The 18570-nt window shown below is 56.2% G+C and overlaps 2 protein-coding genes across 5 annotated transcripts; one reads left to right on the top strand and one right to left on the bottom strand.

Moving 5' to 3' along the window:
- The first annotated feature begins 32 nt into the window (after positions 1 to 32).
- PRDX6 (peroxiredoxin 6) lies at positions 33 to 10330 on the top strand. Its single transcript, XM_072868629.1, has 5 exons — positions 33 to 190; positions 2099 to 2255; positions 7299 to 7445; positions 8050 to 8196; positions 9609 to 10330. Exons 1-5 carry the CDS (start codon positions 99 to 101, stop codon positions 9738 to 9740), a joined length of 675 nt encoding a protein of 224 aa, XP_072724730.1. The 5' UTR covers positions 33 to 98; the 3' UTR covers positions 9741 to 10330.
- A 1484-nt stretch (positions 10331 to 11814) lies between these two features.
- On the bottom strand, positions 11815 to 18338 carry FAM78B (family with sequence similarity 78 member B). Of its 4 annotated transcripts, XM_072868625.1 has the most exons (3): positions 17353 to 18266; positions 15943 to 16475; positions 11816 to 12261 (listed from the first exon to the last, which is right to left on the bottom strand). In XM_072868625.1, the coding sequence occupies exon 2, from the start codon at positions 16325 to 16327 to the stop codon at positions 15953 to 15955; it is 375 nt and encodes a 124-aa protein (XP_072724726.1). In that variant the 5' UTR covers positions 16328 to 16475; positions 17353 to 18266; the 3' UTR covers positions 11816 to 12261; positions 15943 to 15952. The 4 variants fall into 4 exon arrangements, with proteins under 4 accessions (XP_072724728.1, XP_072724727.1, XP_072724726.1 ...); XM_072868627.1 differs by having other exon boundaries at positions 11815 to 16475; positions 17997 to 18338; XM_072868626.1 differs by having other exon boundaries at positions 11815 to 16475; positions 17100 to 17473.
- Positions 18339 to 18570: the final 232 nt, after the last annotated feature.

Genomic DNA, 18570 nt, shown 5'->3' with positions numbered 1-18570 from the left:
CGTGACAGCCCGCCGAGCCCCGCCGCCCGAGGGGGCGGTGGCCCCGCGCATGCGCAGAGGCGCCAGCAGCGAGCGGAGCCGGAGCTGCGGGTGCAGCCATGCCGGGCCTGCTGCTGGGCGACGAGGCGCCCAACTTCGAGGCGGAGACCACGCAGGGCCGCATCCGCTTCCACGACTTCCTGGGAGACTCGTGAGCACCGGGGGGGCAGCGGCACCGGGAGGGTGGGGAGCTCCGCAGCCCCGGCTGGGCGCCGGCCCTCCTCGGGGGCGCAGGCGGTGCCTGGGGAGCAGGGGGAGCTCGGCAGGGGGGAGTCAGGGCTGGGGCTGACCCTAGGGCCGGCCCCGGGGGAAAGGGCCGCTCACCGGTGGTGAGTGAGCCGAGCTCACTACGGGCGAGGCGAGCCCTCGAGGAGAGGGAAGAGGGGCTCTGGAAACGGCAGAGCCCGGGGAAGGACAAAGCCAGGCGTGCCAGAGCAGCGCGTCGTCCAGGCCAGTCCCAGAGGTCAGCTCATGTGTCACGTACGTCCCTTGTGAGTGAGCCCAGGCGTGCGAAGGTGTGAAATCGAGCAGTGGCAAAGGACTCGGGACTCAAGGTGTGTAATCGAGCTGTGGCAAAGGACTTGGGACTCAAGGCGTGTAATCGAGCAGTGGCAAAGGACTCAAAGGACTGTTTGAGCCTGATGTGGAAAGCCACGTGCCTTCAGGCAATGTTTCCCGCAAAGCCTGTTGCTCCATTTCTGGCACGAGCGGGAGGGTGCTGGCAGAGCACGCCTGGGACTCGCTCCAGCAGCGCTTGGCAGGCTTGAATCAGCGTTTGAGTTCGCTTTTGTCAGCGTTGTGAGCTTGGGCAAATGGGGAAAAAGGAACCCTCTTAGTGAGAAAATAAGCTGCAGGGCTTCTTAAAACTGGCTGTTCCAGCCTGATCACCCACATGGCAACTTTCTTGGCCAACTGCTACTTGGTTCTTTGCTGCCTTTTTATTCAAGTAGTATACTTATTGTATAAAGAGACTTGTAGCACCAGCAGCACAGGTAGCTGCCCCATAACTTCATGGTGAGCCATGGCAATCACATGGCTCTGGCAGAGCTGCAGGGTGCCTCACTTGATCCCTTCAGCTCTGTTCCCAAATCTCTAAGACAGGACTTTCCCCAGCTGCTGTGGCATGCGGCTGTATTTACTGAGCGCTGCAGGCCAGGTGAAGAGTGGTGCAGTAAGCCTTGTGAGTCTTGAGCTGAGAAATGGTGCGACAAGTTCCTGGCAGGGAATTTTAAGTGCTGAGGGTGGCTTTGTGTTAGCCTCTGGAAACTCCTGAGAGCTGGGAGCCATTTTGCCATAAGCCCATCTTGCTGCTGGGCTGCATTGCTGCCTTTCTCTGTGCACTAGTTGCCTTACCTGTAAAGTGGGGTGACTTGTATTTGCCTGTTCTAAAGACTGGAAAATCCACTGACCGGTGGGCAAAAGCGAGGTGGCAGTATTGTTGTAACTGTGGCCATAATGTGATGTTAACTCCTGGCCTTCTCCGTTAGTTGATTAATTCTTTTTTTTTCATGAAGTACATTCAGCAGCTCGCAGCAGCGGTTGGGTTGAAGTTTGGTTCTATCCCATTCTTTTAAGTTGCATGATATACATGGGTGTTTCTCTTCACAGTGGTCAATGAGGTATACAGGATAGTGAATATCCTTGTAAATCGGTAACGATCTCTGCAATAACGTGGCCGGCAGGTTGGCATCTACGTGCCCTTGCACATGTGGTACATGGGGTACAGACTGTACACATGACTCCCCCAGACCTCCTCACACGTCATGGTGTCCACCTCCCCGTCAGGAACGGTGGGCTATTCCAGCATCCCTGGGCAATCCTGGAGGGAGAGGGAGAGCGAGGCACAGGGAGTTTCTCTGAGCATGATGAATGGGGCTCAGCTCGTGAAGGCTTCTAGCGATAGGGAAGGAAGAGTTTCCAGGACAGGATTTCCACTTAGCGGAGAGATGAGCTGTTCCTGCACTTGTCCCCGTGCAGTGCAATCTGTACAGCTTTTCGTCTGCAATACAAACTGGAATGACATCTTGCCCTATTGCCATCTCCGGCTCTCATCTTTCAGATGGGGCATCCTCTTCTCCCACCCGAGGGACTTCACGCCCGTCTGCACCACAGAGCTTGGCAGGGCGGCGAAGCTGGCGCCCGAGTTCAGCAAGCGCAACGTGAAGATGATCGCCCTCTCCATTGACAGCGTCCAAGACCACCTCTCCTGGAGCAAGGTACGGGGCATGGGGAGGCACAAGGGGAGCTTGTGCTGCTGCCTTGCTCTGAAGGCCAGAGGAAGTGCCCACGCAGAACAGAGCACAGGCTTGGAACTACATATCTGTTGAGGATAACATTGTTAGACGCTTGAATCCCAAAGCATGTAGGATACGAGGTGCTAAAATGTAGAGCAGGAACAGGAAGGTCTGCTTCATGGAGCACTCCCCAAAGTCCAGGGCATTCTATGCATTGACACTTTGAAACAAGAGGAAAACAGTATTACTGCTCTCCCACCAATTCCTGAAAGGGTAAAATGTACGTGAAGGTGGTGCCAAAAGCTCAGAGGAAGGCAATCTATCCACAGACCCTCAAAAAGTTCTGTAATAAAACACGAAAGGAAAGGAGGCAGAAGAAGTGAACAGGCAGTCTTCAAAGGGTGCAATTCCTGCCCAGACAGGGAAAAGAAAACAGAGAACAAACAGGGGCATGTTAAACATAAAACCACAAATAGGAGCATGTTAAATATAAAACCATCATAAGGGAGTATAAAAAAAGATGGGAACAAAATAGCTTGCTGAAGGAACATAAAAGGAACTAATGAAAAACTTCAAATGCAGCCTCAGCAATGGTGTGCTGCCAGGGAGTATGACTCCAGGGCTCATAGGTGGTAGGGGTGTAAAATAAGCATTTCAGACAGATATGGCGACAGTGTGAAAATCCCTGGGTGACTTACCTGCTTCTTTCTTTGCTCTTAAAATTGGGAATGTTCTCACGCATTTTCCAGGGCTGAGATGTGCATGCAATAAGAGGTAGTAAACGTGAGAAATTTCCACACTCAAACATTGTTTCATGTCTGACTGGGTTTAGAAATTACCTAATTGTCTTATTGCTTAAATTGACCTTTGTACCTGAGTGGTGCATGGCCAATGTCCCACTGAGCCTCAGGGCCTGGGAAAAACAGCGTACAAATCCCACAGCAGTTAATGAGGTTTCTGTGCTGGTCAAACTGGCTGAAACCACCAGTCAAATTAGCAGATAACATCCCGTTAAATATAATGGAAAGCTTGGGTTATGCTTTTGTAAGGGACTTTCATCTCCTGGTTGGCCAGAGCCCTTTGAAGAACTATAGGGTATTGCTGAATTTTACAAAGTCCTCGAATTTCCAAGAAGCTTTTCAAAGACATCAGCTTTATGAAGGGCAGGCTCTTTTCTGCAGGGAGACAGGATGAGGTGATAGGTTGTGTCAAGGGAGGGAAGCGGCAAGCTCTCTTGAGGGTCTGCAGGGACATGTGGGGTTCAGCATACTTGGGTGATCTGGAAAAGAGATGAACCACGAGCTGACTTTGCTGATGCTATGGAATTATTTGGTACAACCTCAGGTAAAACCAGGAGAAGCTGCAGAACAACCTCTTGACGCTGACTGATGGGAGGCAGAGTAGCGCATTTGGAAAACGTGAAACAAGTGCAGAGAAAGCCAGAGGGCAGCAGACCAAGCTGTGGTGAGCTTTCTGTCAGGCTGGGGGAGGCCTCAGACAGTGGTTTGGAAATGTCAGCTCAGCACCTGTCAAAAAGAAAACCGTGAAAGTCCTCCAGAGTAAAAGATCCAATTGGTGAGGACAAATCCATAGCAGACTGGAGTCTTCTGTGCAGCCTGTGTTTGAAATCGCCCATCTCACAGACTACAGGGGAACAAGAAAAGGTGCAGAGGGGGAACAAAGCTGCCTGCAGATTTGGGCAGGTTTGCTTCAGTGCAGAGCAACTTGGGGTCTGTAGCCTGGGAAGAGGAGGACATGTCAGGCTGCAACACCGTGAGCGGTGCGGGGAGCATGGAGGAGCAATGGACACCGCATGCATGCATCGTGGAGGGCGTAAGAGAGGACAGGGATGTGATTGCTCTGCTCGTAGACCTTGCCCATACATGCGATCCTTTTCCTTTGTCCTTGACAAAGCAGAGAAGAATTTGAGATAATGCAGAGAGCCGAAGAGCTGAACTAGGAAGGCAGATCTTAAGGCCTGCCGCAAGTCTGAGACCAGGGGCAGTGCCCCAAAGGTTCTCCTGCCCAGCAATGGGGGAAAAAAGAGCTTAACAGAGATACCAAGCCTTGGCAGAAGCTGCCTGTCTGGACAAAAGCAGTCTGCATTAAATGCTAGATTGGGATCTTGAAACTGCCATTTCTTTCCTTTCCCTTTCCTTTCCCTTTCCTTTCCCTTTCCTTTCCCTTTCCTTTCCCTTTCCTTTCCCTTTCCTTTCCCTTTCCTTTCCCTTTCCTTTCCCTTTCCTTTCCCTTTCCTTTCCCTTTCCCTTTCCTTTCCCTTTCCTTTCCCTTTCCTTTCCCTTTCCTTTCCCTTTCCTTTCCCTTTCCTTTCCCTTTCCTTTCCCTTTCCTTTCCCTTTCCTTTCCCTTTCCTTTCCCTTTCCTTTCCCTTTCCTTTCCCTTTCCTTTCCCTTTCCTTTCCCTTTCCTTTCCCTTTCCTTTCCCTTTCCTTTCCTTCCTTAAGAGCCTGCCCTTAAATCTTAACTTAGAAAGAAGTCCTAGGAGTGAGCAAAACTTTGGGCAGGCAGACCTCTCTGTGCAATGTTCCTTTACATACCTATGCTTTCTCTTTGGATGAAGCTCCTAGCACTAGCGAGAGGATGAAGCTCTTTTATCTGGAGCACAGCCTGTGAGGAAGCAAGTGGGCAGGAGGGATGACTGAAATCCTGCATGAAACAACAAAGAAACTTCTGCCTTCTTTGCTGCCAAATTTCAGTGGGCAGATGGGGCCTGGAAAGGTGGGACCAGAATATAGCCAATAATTCTCATGTTGCTTTGCTCAGCTCTGCTTTCCCAGCCAAAGATGTCACTGCTGTTCTTAGCCATCCCTAATCAAGACCCAGGGGCTTGCTCCAGGACTCAGAACAAGCCTATAGCTCAGCCAGGGATTGATCCCACTCTCCTACCTCGCCAGTCTGTGCACTGCTTCTCCAAGGGTTGGCTGAATGCATGAGCTCCTTAAGCAGGGTTGACTGGCAAGTGCTGTGCATGTCAGAGGAGGTTTCAATGCTCTCTTTGGCCACTGATGCCTTTGCCTTGGTGAGTCAGGGGTGAATAAATCACTCCAGTGAGGTCTGGTTTCAGCTGTGACTCTGGAAAGAAAAATAGTTCGTAGGGAAGTGAGTGAGTCTTGAGTGCCTTATTGCAAAATAGGGTGGGGTTTGTGAGGCTGTTTTGTACAGAGATCCCCAGGTCATGAAATTACATGCATTTTGGAATGAGTTACAGTCTGTAGGATGCGGATGTTGCTTCTCAGAAGCTCTCTTCATCCTCCAGCCCCCACTCTGAGGCGGGGAGGGGGTTGTCACTGTCTGACCTTCACCTACAGCCTCCCACAACTCTGTGGGATATTCAGAAGCATTTCGCCTGGGCTAGCCTCTCCGGCTCTGCTTTCCTTCCCCAGTCTGCTTTAACAAGGCAGATCTGCAGGAGAACAGGACCGATTCCTTCCTTCCAAGGCAGGCCTGACCACAACCCAGCCGAGATAAACAGCCCGTTTTTGCAGTGCAGTGCTGACTCAGTGCTTTCTCCCCAGGGACAAAACAAGCAAAGAGAAAAGCTGGAAAGGAAACATCTTGCCACACGTACACCACTTGTCCTGCTTGCAGCATCCTGAGCAGCCAGGGCAGGGTTACAGCCCCTTAAGTCAACACCATCAGCCTAGGAGGGCTGAGGAGGTTGGTGCAGGGCCTGCCTGCTCTTGCTGCCTTTGGCATGCTCTGAGCAGCAGTGGGCAGTGCCAAGGGGCAGCATTTCCAACCCTGCCCTCCCTGAGTTCCCTCTGAGCAGGACCCAGCCTGTTACCCCACGCTCAAGGCCCGGGGAAAGTGGAGAGACTTGTACATTCAAATTATCAGCTCAGCTGATAATGCACCACAGTGGTGCACGGGAGGCTTGCGTCAGCACTGGAGTCAGTTTTGTCCCCTTTTAGCATAAAGAGGATGGAAGGAACAGGCAGCTCTATTCTGGGGCAGAAACCTTGGATTAAACTTGCTTTAATGCTGGCAGCTGCTCTGCTTGTGCTGCCTTGAGCAGGCTCCTCCCAGCCCTGCTGTGGCTCAGCACGATCTGTATGGGTGGTACCACAAACTACAAGGATAACTTGAATGCTTTGGCCAAGTCCAGACCAGATTTGGAGACGCACAAAATACAGTTTCCCTGTGAAGCACGTCAAGTTTGGACTAGCACAGAGGGCAATCTCATAAACCGTGGTCACAAGGGAGAGCCTGCACAGCTGTGGAAAGGGATGGTTTTCTCTTCTGTCCCAGCCATGGTTCAGAAAGGAGCATGCAGTGTCCCAGCACCTGTGCTCAGACTTTCACTCTGTTTTCAAGAGCCTTTAGTTAAGTAAGCTAGGAGTAACTCGCTGAATGGAGCTGGTCCCTTGCACAAGACCTGTGAAGCGTTTGACACTTGACCTTTGTTAGCTGTAGAGTTGCTGGTTTGCTCTGCCACTAGAGAAACTGTTCCTTAAGAGCACAGTCCAGTTCAGGTGTGACACCAACACATCTGTCAGTAGTGCTAGATGATCACTTACTGGGAGAGGGTTGGAAGAGGGACACCTGTGTTCTCAGGGAAAGGTGGGTGAATCTCCCTGTGTCACCAGCAGGGGCAAGACTTCCCTATTTCTCCGTACACACTGCCTGGGCAAAGCAGCTGGTCCACGGGCAGTTCCACAGGTGAGTGACAGGGTGTGAGTATAGACAGCCTAACAACTAACCTCAAAGAACAAGGCGGAGTCTGGCCTGGCACACAGGTTTCTGGTTTGTCACCTGGTTTCTGGAAGCAGAGAAATTTCATGGAAGGCCATGAGCCCCTGGCTGTGCTGTCTCAGCCTGAGACCTTGGAGCCAAGCAAGTCACAAGCTCCTGTAGAGCAGCTGCTGAACGTGTTTCTGCATGGCCCCTCTGCAGGTGCTTGCCCCACACAGGTAAAGCCTGCGTGGAGGTCTCCCTCTTGGCCTCTCTCTCCCATGGTGGTACTCACAACAGGGAACATGAGAATGCCAATGGTTTTGTCTCTGCAGGACATCAACGCATACAACGGCGAACAGCCTGAGGAGAAACTACCCTTCCCCATCATTGCTGATGCAAACCGGGAGCTCGCTGTCAAGCTGGGCATGCTGGACCCAGATGAGCGGGACAAGGACGGCATGCCCCTGACTGCTCGTGTGGTGAGTACCTGGCTCTGGAGCACCGCTGTATGGCAGCCTTCTCAGCAGTAGGCATCGCCTGCTGTCCTGCCCTGTGTCTGTGGGGCTGGGCTTGAAGATGGGGGCAGCTTACCTGGATGGACATGACCATCTTCAGGAGCTAGGTTTTGACTTCCTTGGGCTAGATCCATGGGTTGTGCTGCAGGAAGAGGCTGGCACAGCACTAGCCTGCTGGCAACAGTTCCATCTTGCTGTTGCCACCAGCTCATACTGGTTGTGCCTATCCTAACACAGAGGGGACAAAAGTGCTTGATCCGCTGGACTTTCCCTCTCCCCTCCTGTGCTTGCATTAGATGGGCACAGGTCAAGGGGAAGAAACCTTTCAGGTAGCAAAACAAGCTAACACTGGAAACAGGAGCTTCCAGAGCAAACACCTTGTTCCCTGTGCCTGGGCATCACTTGTTGCTCTAGGAGATCCCCACCATGGCATCTCCCCTGTCCCAACACCTGTGATCAAGCGGGCCACCTCCCAGGAAAAGGAGGAGCAGCAGGGCTGAGCAGATCCAGCAGGGCAGTTGGACAAACATCTTCTGCCCAGCCCCTGACCCTGTCTCCCTGTGCTCAGGTGTTCGTTTTTGGCCCAGATAAGAAGCTGAAACTCTCCATCCTGTACCCAGCCACCACTGGGAGAAACTTTGATGAGATCCTGAGAGTGGTGGACTCCCTGCAGCTGACTGCATACAAGAAGGTCGCTACCCCTGTGGACTGGAAGGTGAGGAGGGGAGCAAAGCTTACAGCCGAGCACTGAAAACATGCATTGAGACATCAACCAGCCTCCCTTGGAGGGGGACCCACAGGGTGGGGAAAGCTGGTGAGGTCCTGGGATATAGGTTAGATCCCAGCCCAGGCCCCAGGGCTGTTGCAGTCTAGAGTCAGCCACAGGAACCTCCCTTCCCTGGGCTTGGCCCTTCTGGCTATCAGTACTTGAGCTCTGCACCAAGGCAGGTCCTGCCCTTGTTGTCTGTGATAAGGAAGGGCATTACCAGGTATCAGTGTGCTGAAGTCTATTCAAAGCCAGCAAAGCAGCGAGCATGGGGCACCCCTCCCTGGGCCGGCTTGCTGCTCTCCTGCCTTTGAGACAGGAAGGGCCAGTATGGGCACAGCCCCACTTTGTCCAGCACGTACACAGCCGAGTCCTATGCTCCTGGAAAATTACTAGTTGAGGTTGCTTAGCTGTGACCATCCCTGTTCAGTAGCATTATTTAAAACTCCCCAAAAAACCGGTTTGGGCAGCCAAGGTAAAGCAGCACAGTCTGGGTGCTTTAGCTAGCCAGTGTTTCGTCAGCCCAGCAGAGCTGCTCAGCTCCTGGACCTGTCCTGCTGCTGGCTTTGATAGCTGTTACTGGGGAAGCCTGCCAGTTTGGAGCAGAGGGCACGTTCCTGCCGTTACAGAGTGTCCTGGAGAAGTCCTCCTGTGTTATGAGGCAGGACCAGGCTCCCAGAGCATTGTCCCAAACACCTGCTCCATCTGGGCAGGAAGGCCCAGTAGGCACAAGCCTCGGAGGTTGAGTAACTCAGGCTATCGGTGCACTTCACTGTGCCTCTCCACCCTTCAAGACCAACATCCATGTGCTGAGTGTACAGCAAACTGCACCTTCACTTCCTGGGACAAAGCAGACCATGGAGGAAGCCTTGCCTCTGAAGACTGCTGTCTCCTGCAGCATAAGCTCCCAGCGGTGTGGGGCCAGCTCACCTGCCAGCCTACCTCCCAGGGAAGCATACCTTTCCCTGGGGCTTGGCACGCCAAGGGGGAGCCAGCACCGCCTGTCCAGGGGTGCCTGAGCAATAGGAATGGATGAGCAGACTCAGGCAAGCTGTGCTCCCTCCTGCATCATAGAGATGCCCAAATTCCCCTCTTGTTCCCCTGTTCCTGTGGGAGTGCTGTGGGGAAGAGCTGGGCTGTGGGATCCCCTTGGCAGGGCTGGCAGATGGCACAGCTTTCCCTTTCAACATCACCCATACCTCCTGGTGTAGCTCCCACTCAGTCCTCATTGCCAGCTCCAGGTAGAGCTGCAGGGGATGCGCCTGGGGCGCTGGGGCTGAGTGTTCACTGGGACGCAGTGTCACCTGCATCCAAGCCTGCCAGCTCCTCTGCTGCTCTCACGGTTCCCATTTTCTCCCCAGCCTGGTGACAGCGTCATGGTCGTGCCCACCTTACCTGATGAGGAAGCCAAGAAGCTCTTTCCCAAAGGAGTCTTCACAAAGGACCTCCCGTCAGGCAAGAAGTACCTGCGTTACACCCCACAGCCGGAGTGAGCGGGCTTGCCCGTCCACCCCGCCGGGCTGCAGGTCATTCATCGTCGGGAGCCTTCCCCGTGCCCAGCTCCTGCCTCCCTGACACCGCACGATCAGCAGCCTCGTACCGTCACACTCACTGATGGTGCATCGCAATACTAAACCAAATCCTCCCCATCCCTTTCATCCCTCACATCCCCTCAAAACTAAAACCTGGGTGTTCTCTTGCCTTGAATCAGCCCCGCAAGGAAGAGGTTAGCAGACCAGTGAGGGCTCCAGGGCTTGCACTGTGGAGTCTCTGTTGTTAAGCACTGGCTGAGCTTTTCCTGGAGGCACGGTGAGAAGCGTGGTGTCAGCAGCCAGGCCCCAGAGGGGTGCCCTGCTGGGCTCACGCCTCCCATCAGGGAGCTTTGGGGGCTCCAAACTGCTGCGTGCCTTTCGGAGCAGCTGTCACTAATGCATTAACACCTTCGTCTGGTCCCGTGTGTAGGGGAGGAGCTGCAGAGCCAAATCTCTCACTTCTTACTGCTTTCTCATCTCCTGCTGGAAGTTGATTGTTTTCAGGTTTTATGGAAGAGGGAATAGAGCAAATAAATTGATCTTCAGTACTACCTGCAGTGTCCCTCATCTGCCTCTGCTGGCATCCACGGCACCCTGCACCCTAGGCTGTGCAGCTGGGATGTGTGCCCATGCTCATAGGTGGGTGGCAGCGGCACAGATTGCCCTTGTTCTTGCTCTGTAAATAAGGCACTTGGGAAATGCAGGTTGGCCCAGGGCACATAGTCTCAGACAAGGCAGTGGGGCCCGGAGCAGTCGTGCTGCCCCTGCTTTGCAGCAGAGCCTCAGCAGGGGGAAGGAAGAGATGTCTGCTCAGGGAACATACCTCCACCTGGCCTGCAGTTAGCTGCTGGGTGTGGGGTCCTACCCTGTTTCCCAGGGCATGAGCGGGCATGATACAAGCCATGCGAATGCTTCCCTGCTCTCCTGCACCTACACCTCAGGGATCTGTTAAGAGATGAGCGATGCTTTAATATAACACTAGGAAAGAAAGCCGCTCACTGAATAGCTCATAGGCCGTCTGCCAGTATCTCTTGGTGCCCAGTGCAATCAGCAACACTCAAAATGAGCAGCTGTTAAAGAAATTGGCTGGCTCAGGGCACAAATGTACCCCACAGCAAGCAGGGACTAGTAGGGTTGATGCTCATGGTAAGGAATACAGTGGATGCAATGAGCTACCCTGCAGCATCCCATGGGTCCTAATCCTGGGGCAGCACCCACACGCACCTGGGACATGGCCTATCAGTCCTTGGATAACATCCAGAGCCGCTGGCTTCTCCCAGTACCCATCGCTGTCCTCCTTCACCCTGGCGTGCAGGCCCCAGGCCACCCCACTAAGGATATCCTTCCCCAAACATGGCTGCATTTCAGAGAACTCCCTTTTTCATTACAAAAAAAAAAAGGGAGAGTTTATATTAATACTTAATTGCCTCCAGGAACTTTACAGTGAATATTTGTATTTTCCCCAAATGACTTTTAAATGAACCTTCATTATGAAATTTTGCATTATCCCCGTGCATTATTTTTACTAGAAAACAAAATCACCTGGTCTCTAGGTTGACTCTTGTTCCCCCTCTTTCACTCTGCAAGAAGTGGGAGGAGGATTTGCAATTTCAAAAGGGAAACATCCCTTTTCTGTGTAGTTTTTCAGCCTTATCAAGCCTGGCATCTTCCCTAGTTCCCTACGGTCAGGCTGCAAGAGCTGCTGGGTTTCTTGCTGGTCCCTTGGCACACAGCCCTCACCTTGATGTGGTTTCCTAAGGGAAAAAGGGCTGTCTGCCCCCACCTCCAGAGCTTTCCAACTGACTGCCCAATTTCTGGAAGGCGCGAGGCAGCCCAAGGACACAGCCCCATGGCAAGCTTTGTGCAAACAGGCTGCTCTGAGCATCCCCAGGGAAGGGGCACTGCAGGGTGAGCATAACCTCTCTGGGACACCAGAAAAGCCACCTGCAAGCTGGGACAAGGGGAAACAAGTCCCATCACCAGACCCCAGCGGCAGCGGCAGCTGCTGGTCCCACCACTGAGCCAGGCAGGGGCTGACAGCTGAGAGCCCATGAATTCCTGCCTGCTCCCCCACATCACCATGGCCCTGGAGATGCAAGCCAGCCAGACGGACTCAAGCAAACACAGGGTTTGGTTCCAGTACAGCTCAAGTGGTTTTCTTTTAATCCCAGAGAAGTGAAATGCAACATTTGTTCGAGTTGGTAATAACATCCAGCGACAGAAGTCCAAGCCCCCTACTCGGTAAAGTCATTTGTGTTTAAGGCACTCTGCAAAACCAGCTTTCCTCTTCTCCTCCTTCTGATTTTCCCCACGCGGCAGCAGAATACCTGGTTTGGTCTTTTCTCCATAGCGACACCCACACGTCCTGGCTCTTCTCACCATCTCCGGAAACTGGCAACAGCAAATCCAGCAGAAGCCGAACAGAGAAACGCCAGGAGGCTGGGTCAATAAATATGGACGGGCACGGGAGGGAGCACAGTGCCTGGGGAGGGGACACATGGGCTTAGAGCTTCTGTGGGAAGGGGACAGGCACCGGGTGTCCTCCCTGCAGGCACCGATGTGATTCCCCTTCCTTTCTCCCCGCCAGCTCCGAAAGGGGATGGGAGCATCAGGGCCTGCAAGCATCCCTCCCCAGCGGTGCTCCTGAACATGTGGCAGCACCCCAAAATGCAGGGAGCTGGGTGGGGGGGACCCAGCTGCTCCTGCCATGCAGCAGAAATGACCCCCCGACTTCCAGCCGTCAATAAATACCAATAAATAACTTAAATAAACTTTAAATAAATAAATAAATAAAAAATAAATAAGTGACCTGAGGACAGGGACGGAGGGGAAGGGGCACCCCGAGGCTCAGGGCAAGAGGGGAGCATGCCAGTAGGCATTTCTGTGACCTGCCCCTCCCTGAGATAACAGGGTGCTGGTACAAAAGAGGGGTGTGGGGAAGGGGTCCCGCTTGGGGCACCCATCAGTACAGCTGCGGGCCACAGGGACGCGAGCTGAACCTGGACTCGCACGAGGGAGCTCTCACCCGCCACCTCCCTCTCCTTTCTCAAGTGTTGCGAGCCCCGCACCCAGGCTCCACCGGTCAGTGCTACCGAGCTCAGGGAGATGCTCACCCAGCACCTCCATCTGAGTGTGAACATGCACCTTTTGCAAACATGCAAAATGCCTGCAAATTTCTGCAAACATTGTTTGCAATTTTTTTTTGCAAACAATTTTTACAAACTTTTTTTTTTTTTTTAAAACGGGGAAATGGCCACGAAGACAACCCATGCATCAAACTAAGTGCATCAAATCCAGCCATCAGAGAAGGAGCCGGTACAGGAGCCCGGAGAGGGGAACACAGGCATGGCCCCGGGGCTCAGCCAGAGCCTGCCTGCAGGCTGGGGTAGCCCTGGGAGCGCAGGCACACAGCTGCAGCCAGGCACAGAGCCCGACACCAGCACCAGGCAGCACCGAGCACCTCCCTGGGGATGCTGCAGACGCACACGGACAGAAACAGCAGCCAGCTGCTGTCTTGGTGTCATGCCGATGCAGCAGACGATGTGCCGAGGCTCCAGCCAGCGCATCCCAAAAGACGACAACGAATTGAATGGCATCCCTGCACCAGCTCCCCCCTCCCAGCCGGCTGGCACCATGGCAGTGCCGCAGCAGCTCCCCAGGCTGACGGCTACCACACAGCCCCCGAGCGCAGCCCCAGCCCTTCCCCACGGGTTTTGGGGAGCTGGCTCATGCAGCCTCTCTGGACACAGCATCCTCTCCCAGCCAGGAGCCCACCTCGGGGCTACCATTTACTGGGGAACCTCTTCCTCTGGCTTTTTAGCTCCAGTGGTGCCAGAGACGTTTCTGTCCCACTGGGTCAAAAATATACATCTGCCTTATTTCAAACCGAAAGGTACTTAGCCCTCCTCCTCCTCCCCCAAATCTTAAGTAAAACTGTATTTAAAGTTTCTAACCCCCTTCCACACGCTTTTTGAAAAATGAAACACCAATGATGGCAAAAGCTGCCGTCAATCCTGTGCCAGGACAAAACCATGAGCAGAGTCTCACGAAAGTGGGATATCTTCCCGCGCAGGCAAGCTGCCGGTAGAAGCTTTGCTCCAGAAAACACAGCAAACCAAAGCTCAGAGCCCCCTCTCCCTCCACAAGGCTGTAGCCCCTGGCGAAACCCAGACGTAGGCACCGAAAGCAGCAGGTTTCGGCCCGCGAGGCCGAGCAGGACCACTGGCCCCGGCACAGGGAAGCGTGCGTTGAGGCGTCAAAATGCAACGCTCCCAAAGGAAAAAATAAATAAAGAATCGAATCAGCAGCAAACACTACTGAGAATAATAAGTAGCATGGGGATTTCACAGGGATTTTTGGTCTAAGATGCCTGGGGAGCCCCCCCTTCGCTGGCAGGGACCGGGTTGCACATCCCATCCTGGAAAAGTACAAGCCGTGGGTGAAGCTTTGCAGGAGCTCGGCCGCACTCTGTGGAGCGATACCACGCGGATGTGCCAGCACACCGGGGGGAGCAAAGCAGCGCTGGGCTGGGCGTCCCGACAGCCGGGCTGAGGGCAGCGCTGCTAATACCGCAGGAAAGGCTTTGCACGGAAGTGCCGAACACGGCGACCCTCCCCAGGCTCTCCTGGCAGCAAGACAGAAGATGGGACCCTCCCAGCGGGAATTACCCGCATCCCCAGGGCGATGCAAACCTCCCATAGCGTGAAGGCAGGGGTGTGAGCCGGAGGAGCCACAGGGCTCATGCCGGCATGGCAGACGGACCGGAGAAAGCAGCAAAAACCGTAACCATCTGCCCGGGAGCAACGGGGCACCTGGGGCATCGGCAGCACAGCCACAGCTTTCGCCTCTGCTGCATCCCAAGGGTGAAATGTCAGGAACTGCAGGTCACAGCCCAAGGCACCAGCACTGCCCCATGGACCAGACAATGTCAGCCATCCAGGCAGCAAGGGGCGAGGAGGAAGGCAAATAAAACCCCGTTACCCCCCAAGCACCTGCAGCAGCCCAGGCAGTGCACTTGCCTCCTCCTTCCCAGGCAAACCCAGGCCTGCCCTGCGCAGCCTCTGCTCACACCCCTGCCTCCAACCCATGGAGAGGAGACCCCTATCCCTGCAGAGCCTGGGGAGTTACCGCAAGGCGTGCCATCTCCTCCCCGCCAGCGCTGGCATCCCCGCTGGTACCTACCCTGCTCCCTGAGTGGCTGAGGAGGAGGAGGGTCTCCACATAAGCCAGCATTTGTGTGGAAAATAAGCAAGCACACAACTTCTTGCAAGGGACTTGGGTCTGCAGTGGAAGCGTGCAAGTCCTGGGGTACCTTCAAGCTGGTTTGGGTACCCCACGGGTCAGCGAGCACCTGCTCGCCCTGGGCTGGGTGAACAGGCTCCCAATTTCTCGCTCAGCTGAGAATTGGTTTTGTTTCCATAAGAGAAGGACTGGCGGGATTGGGGGGGTTGGGGGGAAGGTTGAGGAACTGCAAAGATTTAGTGCACCTTAAAACAAAAGGACATCTAACCTGCCCTTAGAACTCACTCCAAGATGGAAAAGAGCTATGGCATCTCCTACACTCACAACTACTCCAAACACACCCAGACGCATGCAAAACATCCCGCTTCCCCTCAGCTGCGGAAAACCCCTCCCAGGCAGCAGCGATGGCCAGCACCGGGCTCCCGCTCTGCTCCCGGGCCCTCCCGCCCAGTCCCAGCGGACAGGGCGAGGGGTCGATTATCGATCCAAAATGCATAGGTATAGACACCGCATGAACACCCGTGCCCCGGCGGGAAGGGTCACCGCAGGAGCCCTCCACATCCGGCAGGCACGGTCTCCGCTTCTACCTCCAGTTGGGTGGAAAGCAGCATTAGCCACAGGCACGGTTCGATCGCACCCATGCTCCTTGCATTGCCCTGCAAGGAAAGACGAGTTGTTCAGGTCAGACAGCCTCTTTGCCAGCCGCAAGCCCCTAGAAGTAGTCAATTCTGCTTCCTGGGAAATCCTCCAGCTCAGCAATCCCTCTTCTGCACCCCCACGCCGGCCAGGCTATCTTTCTAAGGAGGAGCCGTGTTTCCAACCACAGCTACAAAGGCAGGAGAACCAAAGACGTCTGCTTTGGCTCAGAAACCCCGTTCACTTGCAGCAGGCTGACAGCACCCAGGTCCTCACGCGCACGCACCGGCGCTGCTCTACTTGGGAGGTATCACGACTATAGGCTGGCCCCGCTTGGGCCTCCACATGAGGACTTGGGCATCGTTGGCATTGGGTTTCACTAGTGCGTTTGGTGGGATGGGCTCCATCCTGCTGAGGATCCGGGGCTGCTCCTGCTGAGTCCTTCCCACCAGTCGTGCCCGCTGCCCCAGCAGCTGCATGGGATCGACCTCAATGTCCACTCGCATCCTCCACTTTATAGTCTGCAAGATGATCTTTTCCTTGGTGGTGGTGTTCATGGCCACCAGCCACGTGGTAAAGCTCTGGTCCCTTTTAATCCTGGTCAGCAGCGGCACATTACTGTTGCTCACAGGGACAGCCCACGTCACGCTGGGATAGAAATTGTCATTCATGCTCACAGAGAACCTGGAGATCTTGTTAGTCGGCCCGACCAGGGTCACAGTTTCTGTGGTGTTTCCGTACCAGGGGTAGCTCACGCCATCCGAATCGCTGATGGCTTTTACTCTTCCTTCTCGCAGGTCGGGCAGCTCCCAGCTTGACCTAGCAAACAGGAAGAGAAAGGCCAGGTTAGCGGGGAAACGGCAACAACAGCGCCTGGTGAGGGACAGGGAGGGAGGGACAAGGAGTCAAGCAGCTTGGGGACCCTCTCCCCGCCTGCAGCAAGCTCTCAAGGACCTCCTTCAAGAACAAATTCAGCTTCGGTTCCTTCACCGAGCCAGTCATGGCTAGCTGAAGCCTTTGTTCTGCCAGCAAAACACTATTTTAATTAACCTGCAATCAAACCAACTGGGCCAAAACTCATTGCTGAGTCTCTCTGGGGCCACTCTCTCCTTAATCAGCTCCTGTGCCAGAGGAGAACAGCCTTCCCCATCCGCCAGCTGCAGCACCACGACTACGGCACCAGCCAAGCCCGTCAGCAGTCCCCTCCTGCGATGAAACTCTGAGATTTTTATGCCTCTAAATACACACGCCTGCACAGAGACACATACAATAATTAAACGCCACAATTATGCCTGCCGCTGGTGCGATGAAATCCCTGCAATATGGCCGGGGGGGAAACTCCAGCCCAAATCTTGGCTGCCAACCACGTTAGCAACACCGCGCGGCTACGGCAAGGGAGACGATCGCCACGTGGCAATTACAAGCGGGGAGCTTTGGTGATACCTCCCACTGAGTCCAAGCTCTGGCTTCAAACGCATCTGGGCACTGGAGCTGCCCGCAAGCGGCTGGGGCCACCCGGCTGCGGTCCCCCTGACAAGAGATGACCTCCGCTCGCTCCAGCGTCCCCAAGTGCTCCAGCGCCACGTGCGAATGAATCTGCCGTGACGCAAGGGCACGGGCAGGCAGCACGAGGACCTGCCGCTCCCCCAGCGCCCGCCGCCCCACGCCGGCACCCCTGGCAGGCTGCGGAACGGACCCCTCCGGCCATCTGCAGCCCCCTCTTGCATCACCCCTTTCAAAGGGCAGAAGACACAGCGACAGAGGCGGCAGCTTTGCCCCTCGGCGTCCCCCGCACGCTCGGCCTCGGAAAAGTTGGTTTTTCCCAAAAGCAGCCGCCGCTGCCGAGCACGGCCCCGCTTCCCCGTTCCACGCAAGCCAGGGGGCAAACCCCCGGCGCCGCCCGCGGTCACGGCCCGGCCCCAGACGAAACGCTGCTTGGCGGGGCACGGCGGCCGCAAAGCCCTCGAACGAGCGCGCTTCTGGCCACCGGCGGTGCAGCGGCCGGCGGCAGGGCGGGAAGAGCGCGGGCGCTGCCCGGGCCGCGGCACCGCGGGGCCGGGTCCGAAGGGGGCAGGGGCGGTGCCGGAGGCGGGCGCTGGGGTGAAGGTGGTGCCCGGGCGCGGCCGTGGGTGCAGACGGGGGGTGCGGGTGCAACGCCCGGTGCCCGGTGCCGGGGTGCCCGTGCCGTACCCAGCCCGGTGCCGGCCGCCGGGCCTCCGCGCCCCCGTCGCCGCGCCTGCCCCAGTGCGGCCGGGGTGCCGTGCCCGGTGCCAGGTCCCGTCCCCCCCCGCCCCAGCCCGGTGCGGGTGCGGCGGTGCCGGTGGCGGTGCCGGTGCTCACACGCCGAGGTCGCTGTAGGTGTTGTAGAACTCCATGTGGTTGCAGGCCTGGATCCAGCCCACCACCCAGGTGTGGCGCCGGGCGATGGGCGGCATGAGGACGCGGGCCGAGGCGCGGAAGTAGGGCGTGCGGTACCGCAGCACCACCGGCGAGCTCTCCTCGATGGCGGTGGCCGCCGGCTCGATGGTGGCCGACACGTCCGACACCACGATCTGCTCCCGACGCACCCGCGCCTTGCAGGCCACGCTCTGCAGGCACCCCATCGCCGCCGCCGCGCCGTCGTCACCCGCCGCCGCCGCCGCCGAGCCGCGGGGCCGGGGGGGCGGCCCGTCCCCCCGCCGCCGCCCGCCCGCCGCGCATCGCCGCCCGCGCACCGGCGCCCGCACCGGCGCCGGCAGGGCGAAGGCGCCGCCGCCGCGCCTCTTGCGGCCCTCGCCGGCTGCCGTACGCCGGCCGGGGCGGGCACGTGCGCGGGGGGAGGCGGGGCGCGCCCACGGATCCCCGCCCCGGGGCGCGGCGGGAGGGAGGGTGGGGGGCCCCCCCCGCCGCCAGGGGGCGCCGCAGCCCCGCCCCG

The sequence above is a fragment of the Ciconia boyciana genome, chromosome 7 (assembly GCF_034638445.1).
Source record: "Ciconia boyciana chromosome 7, ASM3463844v1, whole genome shotgun sequence".
NCBI classification, from domain to species: Eukaryota; Metazoa; Chordata; class Aves; order Ciconiiformes; family Ciconiidae; genus Ciconia; species Ciconia boyciana.
This window is presented reverse-complemented; position numbering and strand designations above follow the sequence as displayed.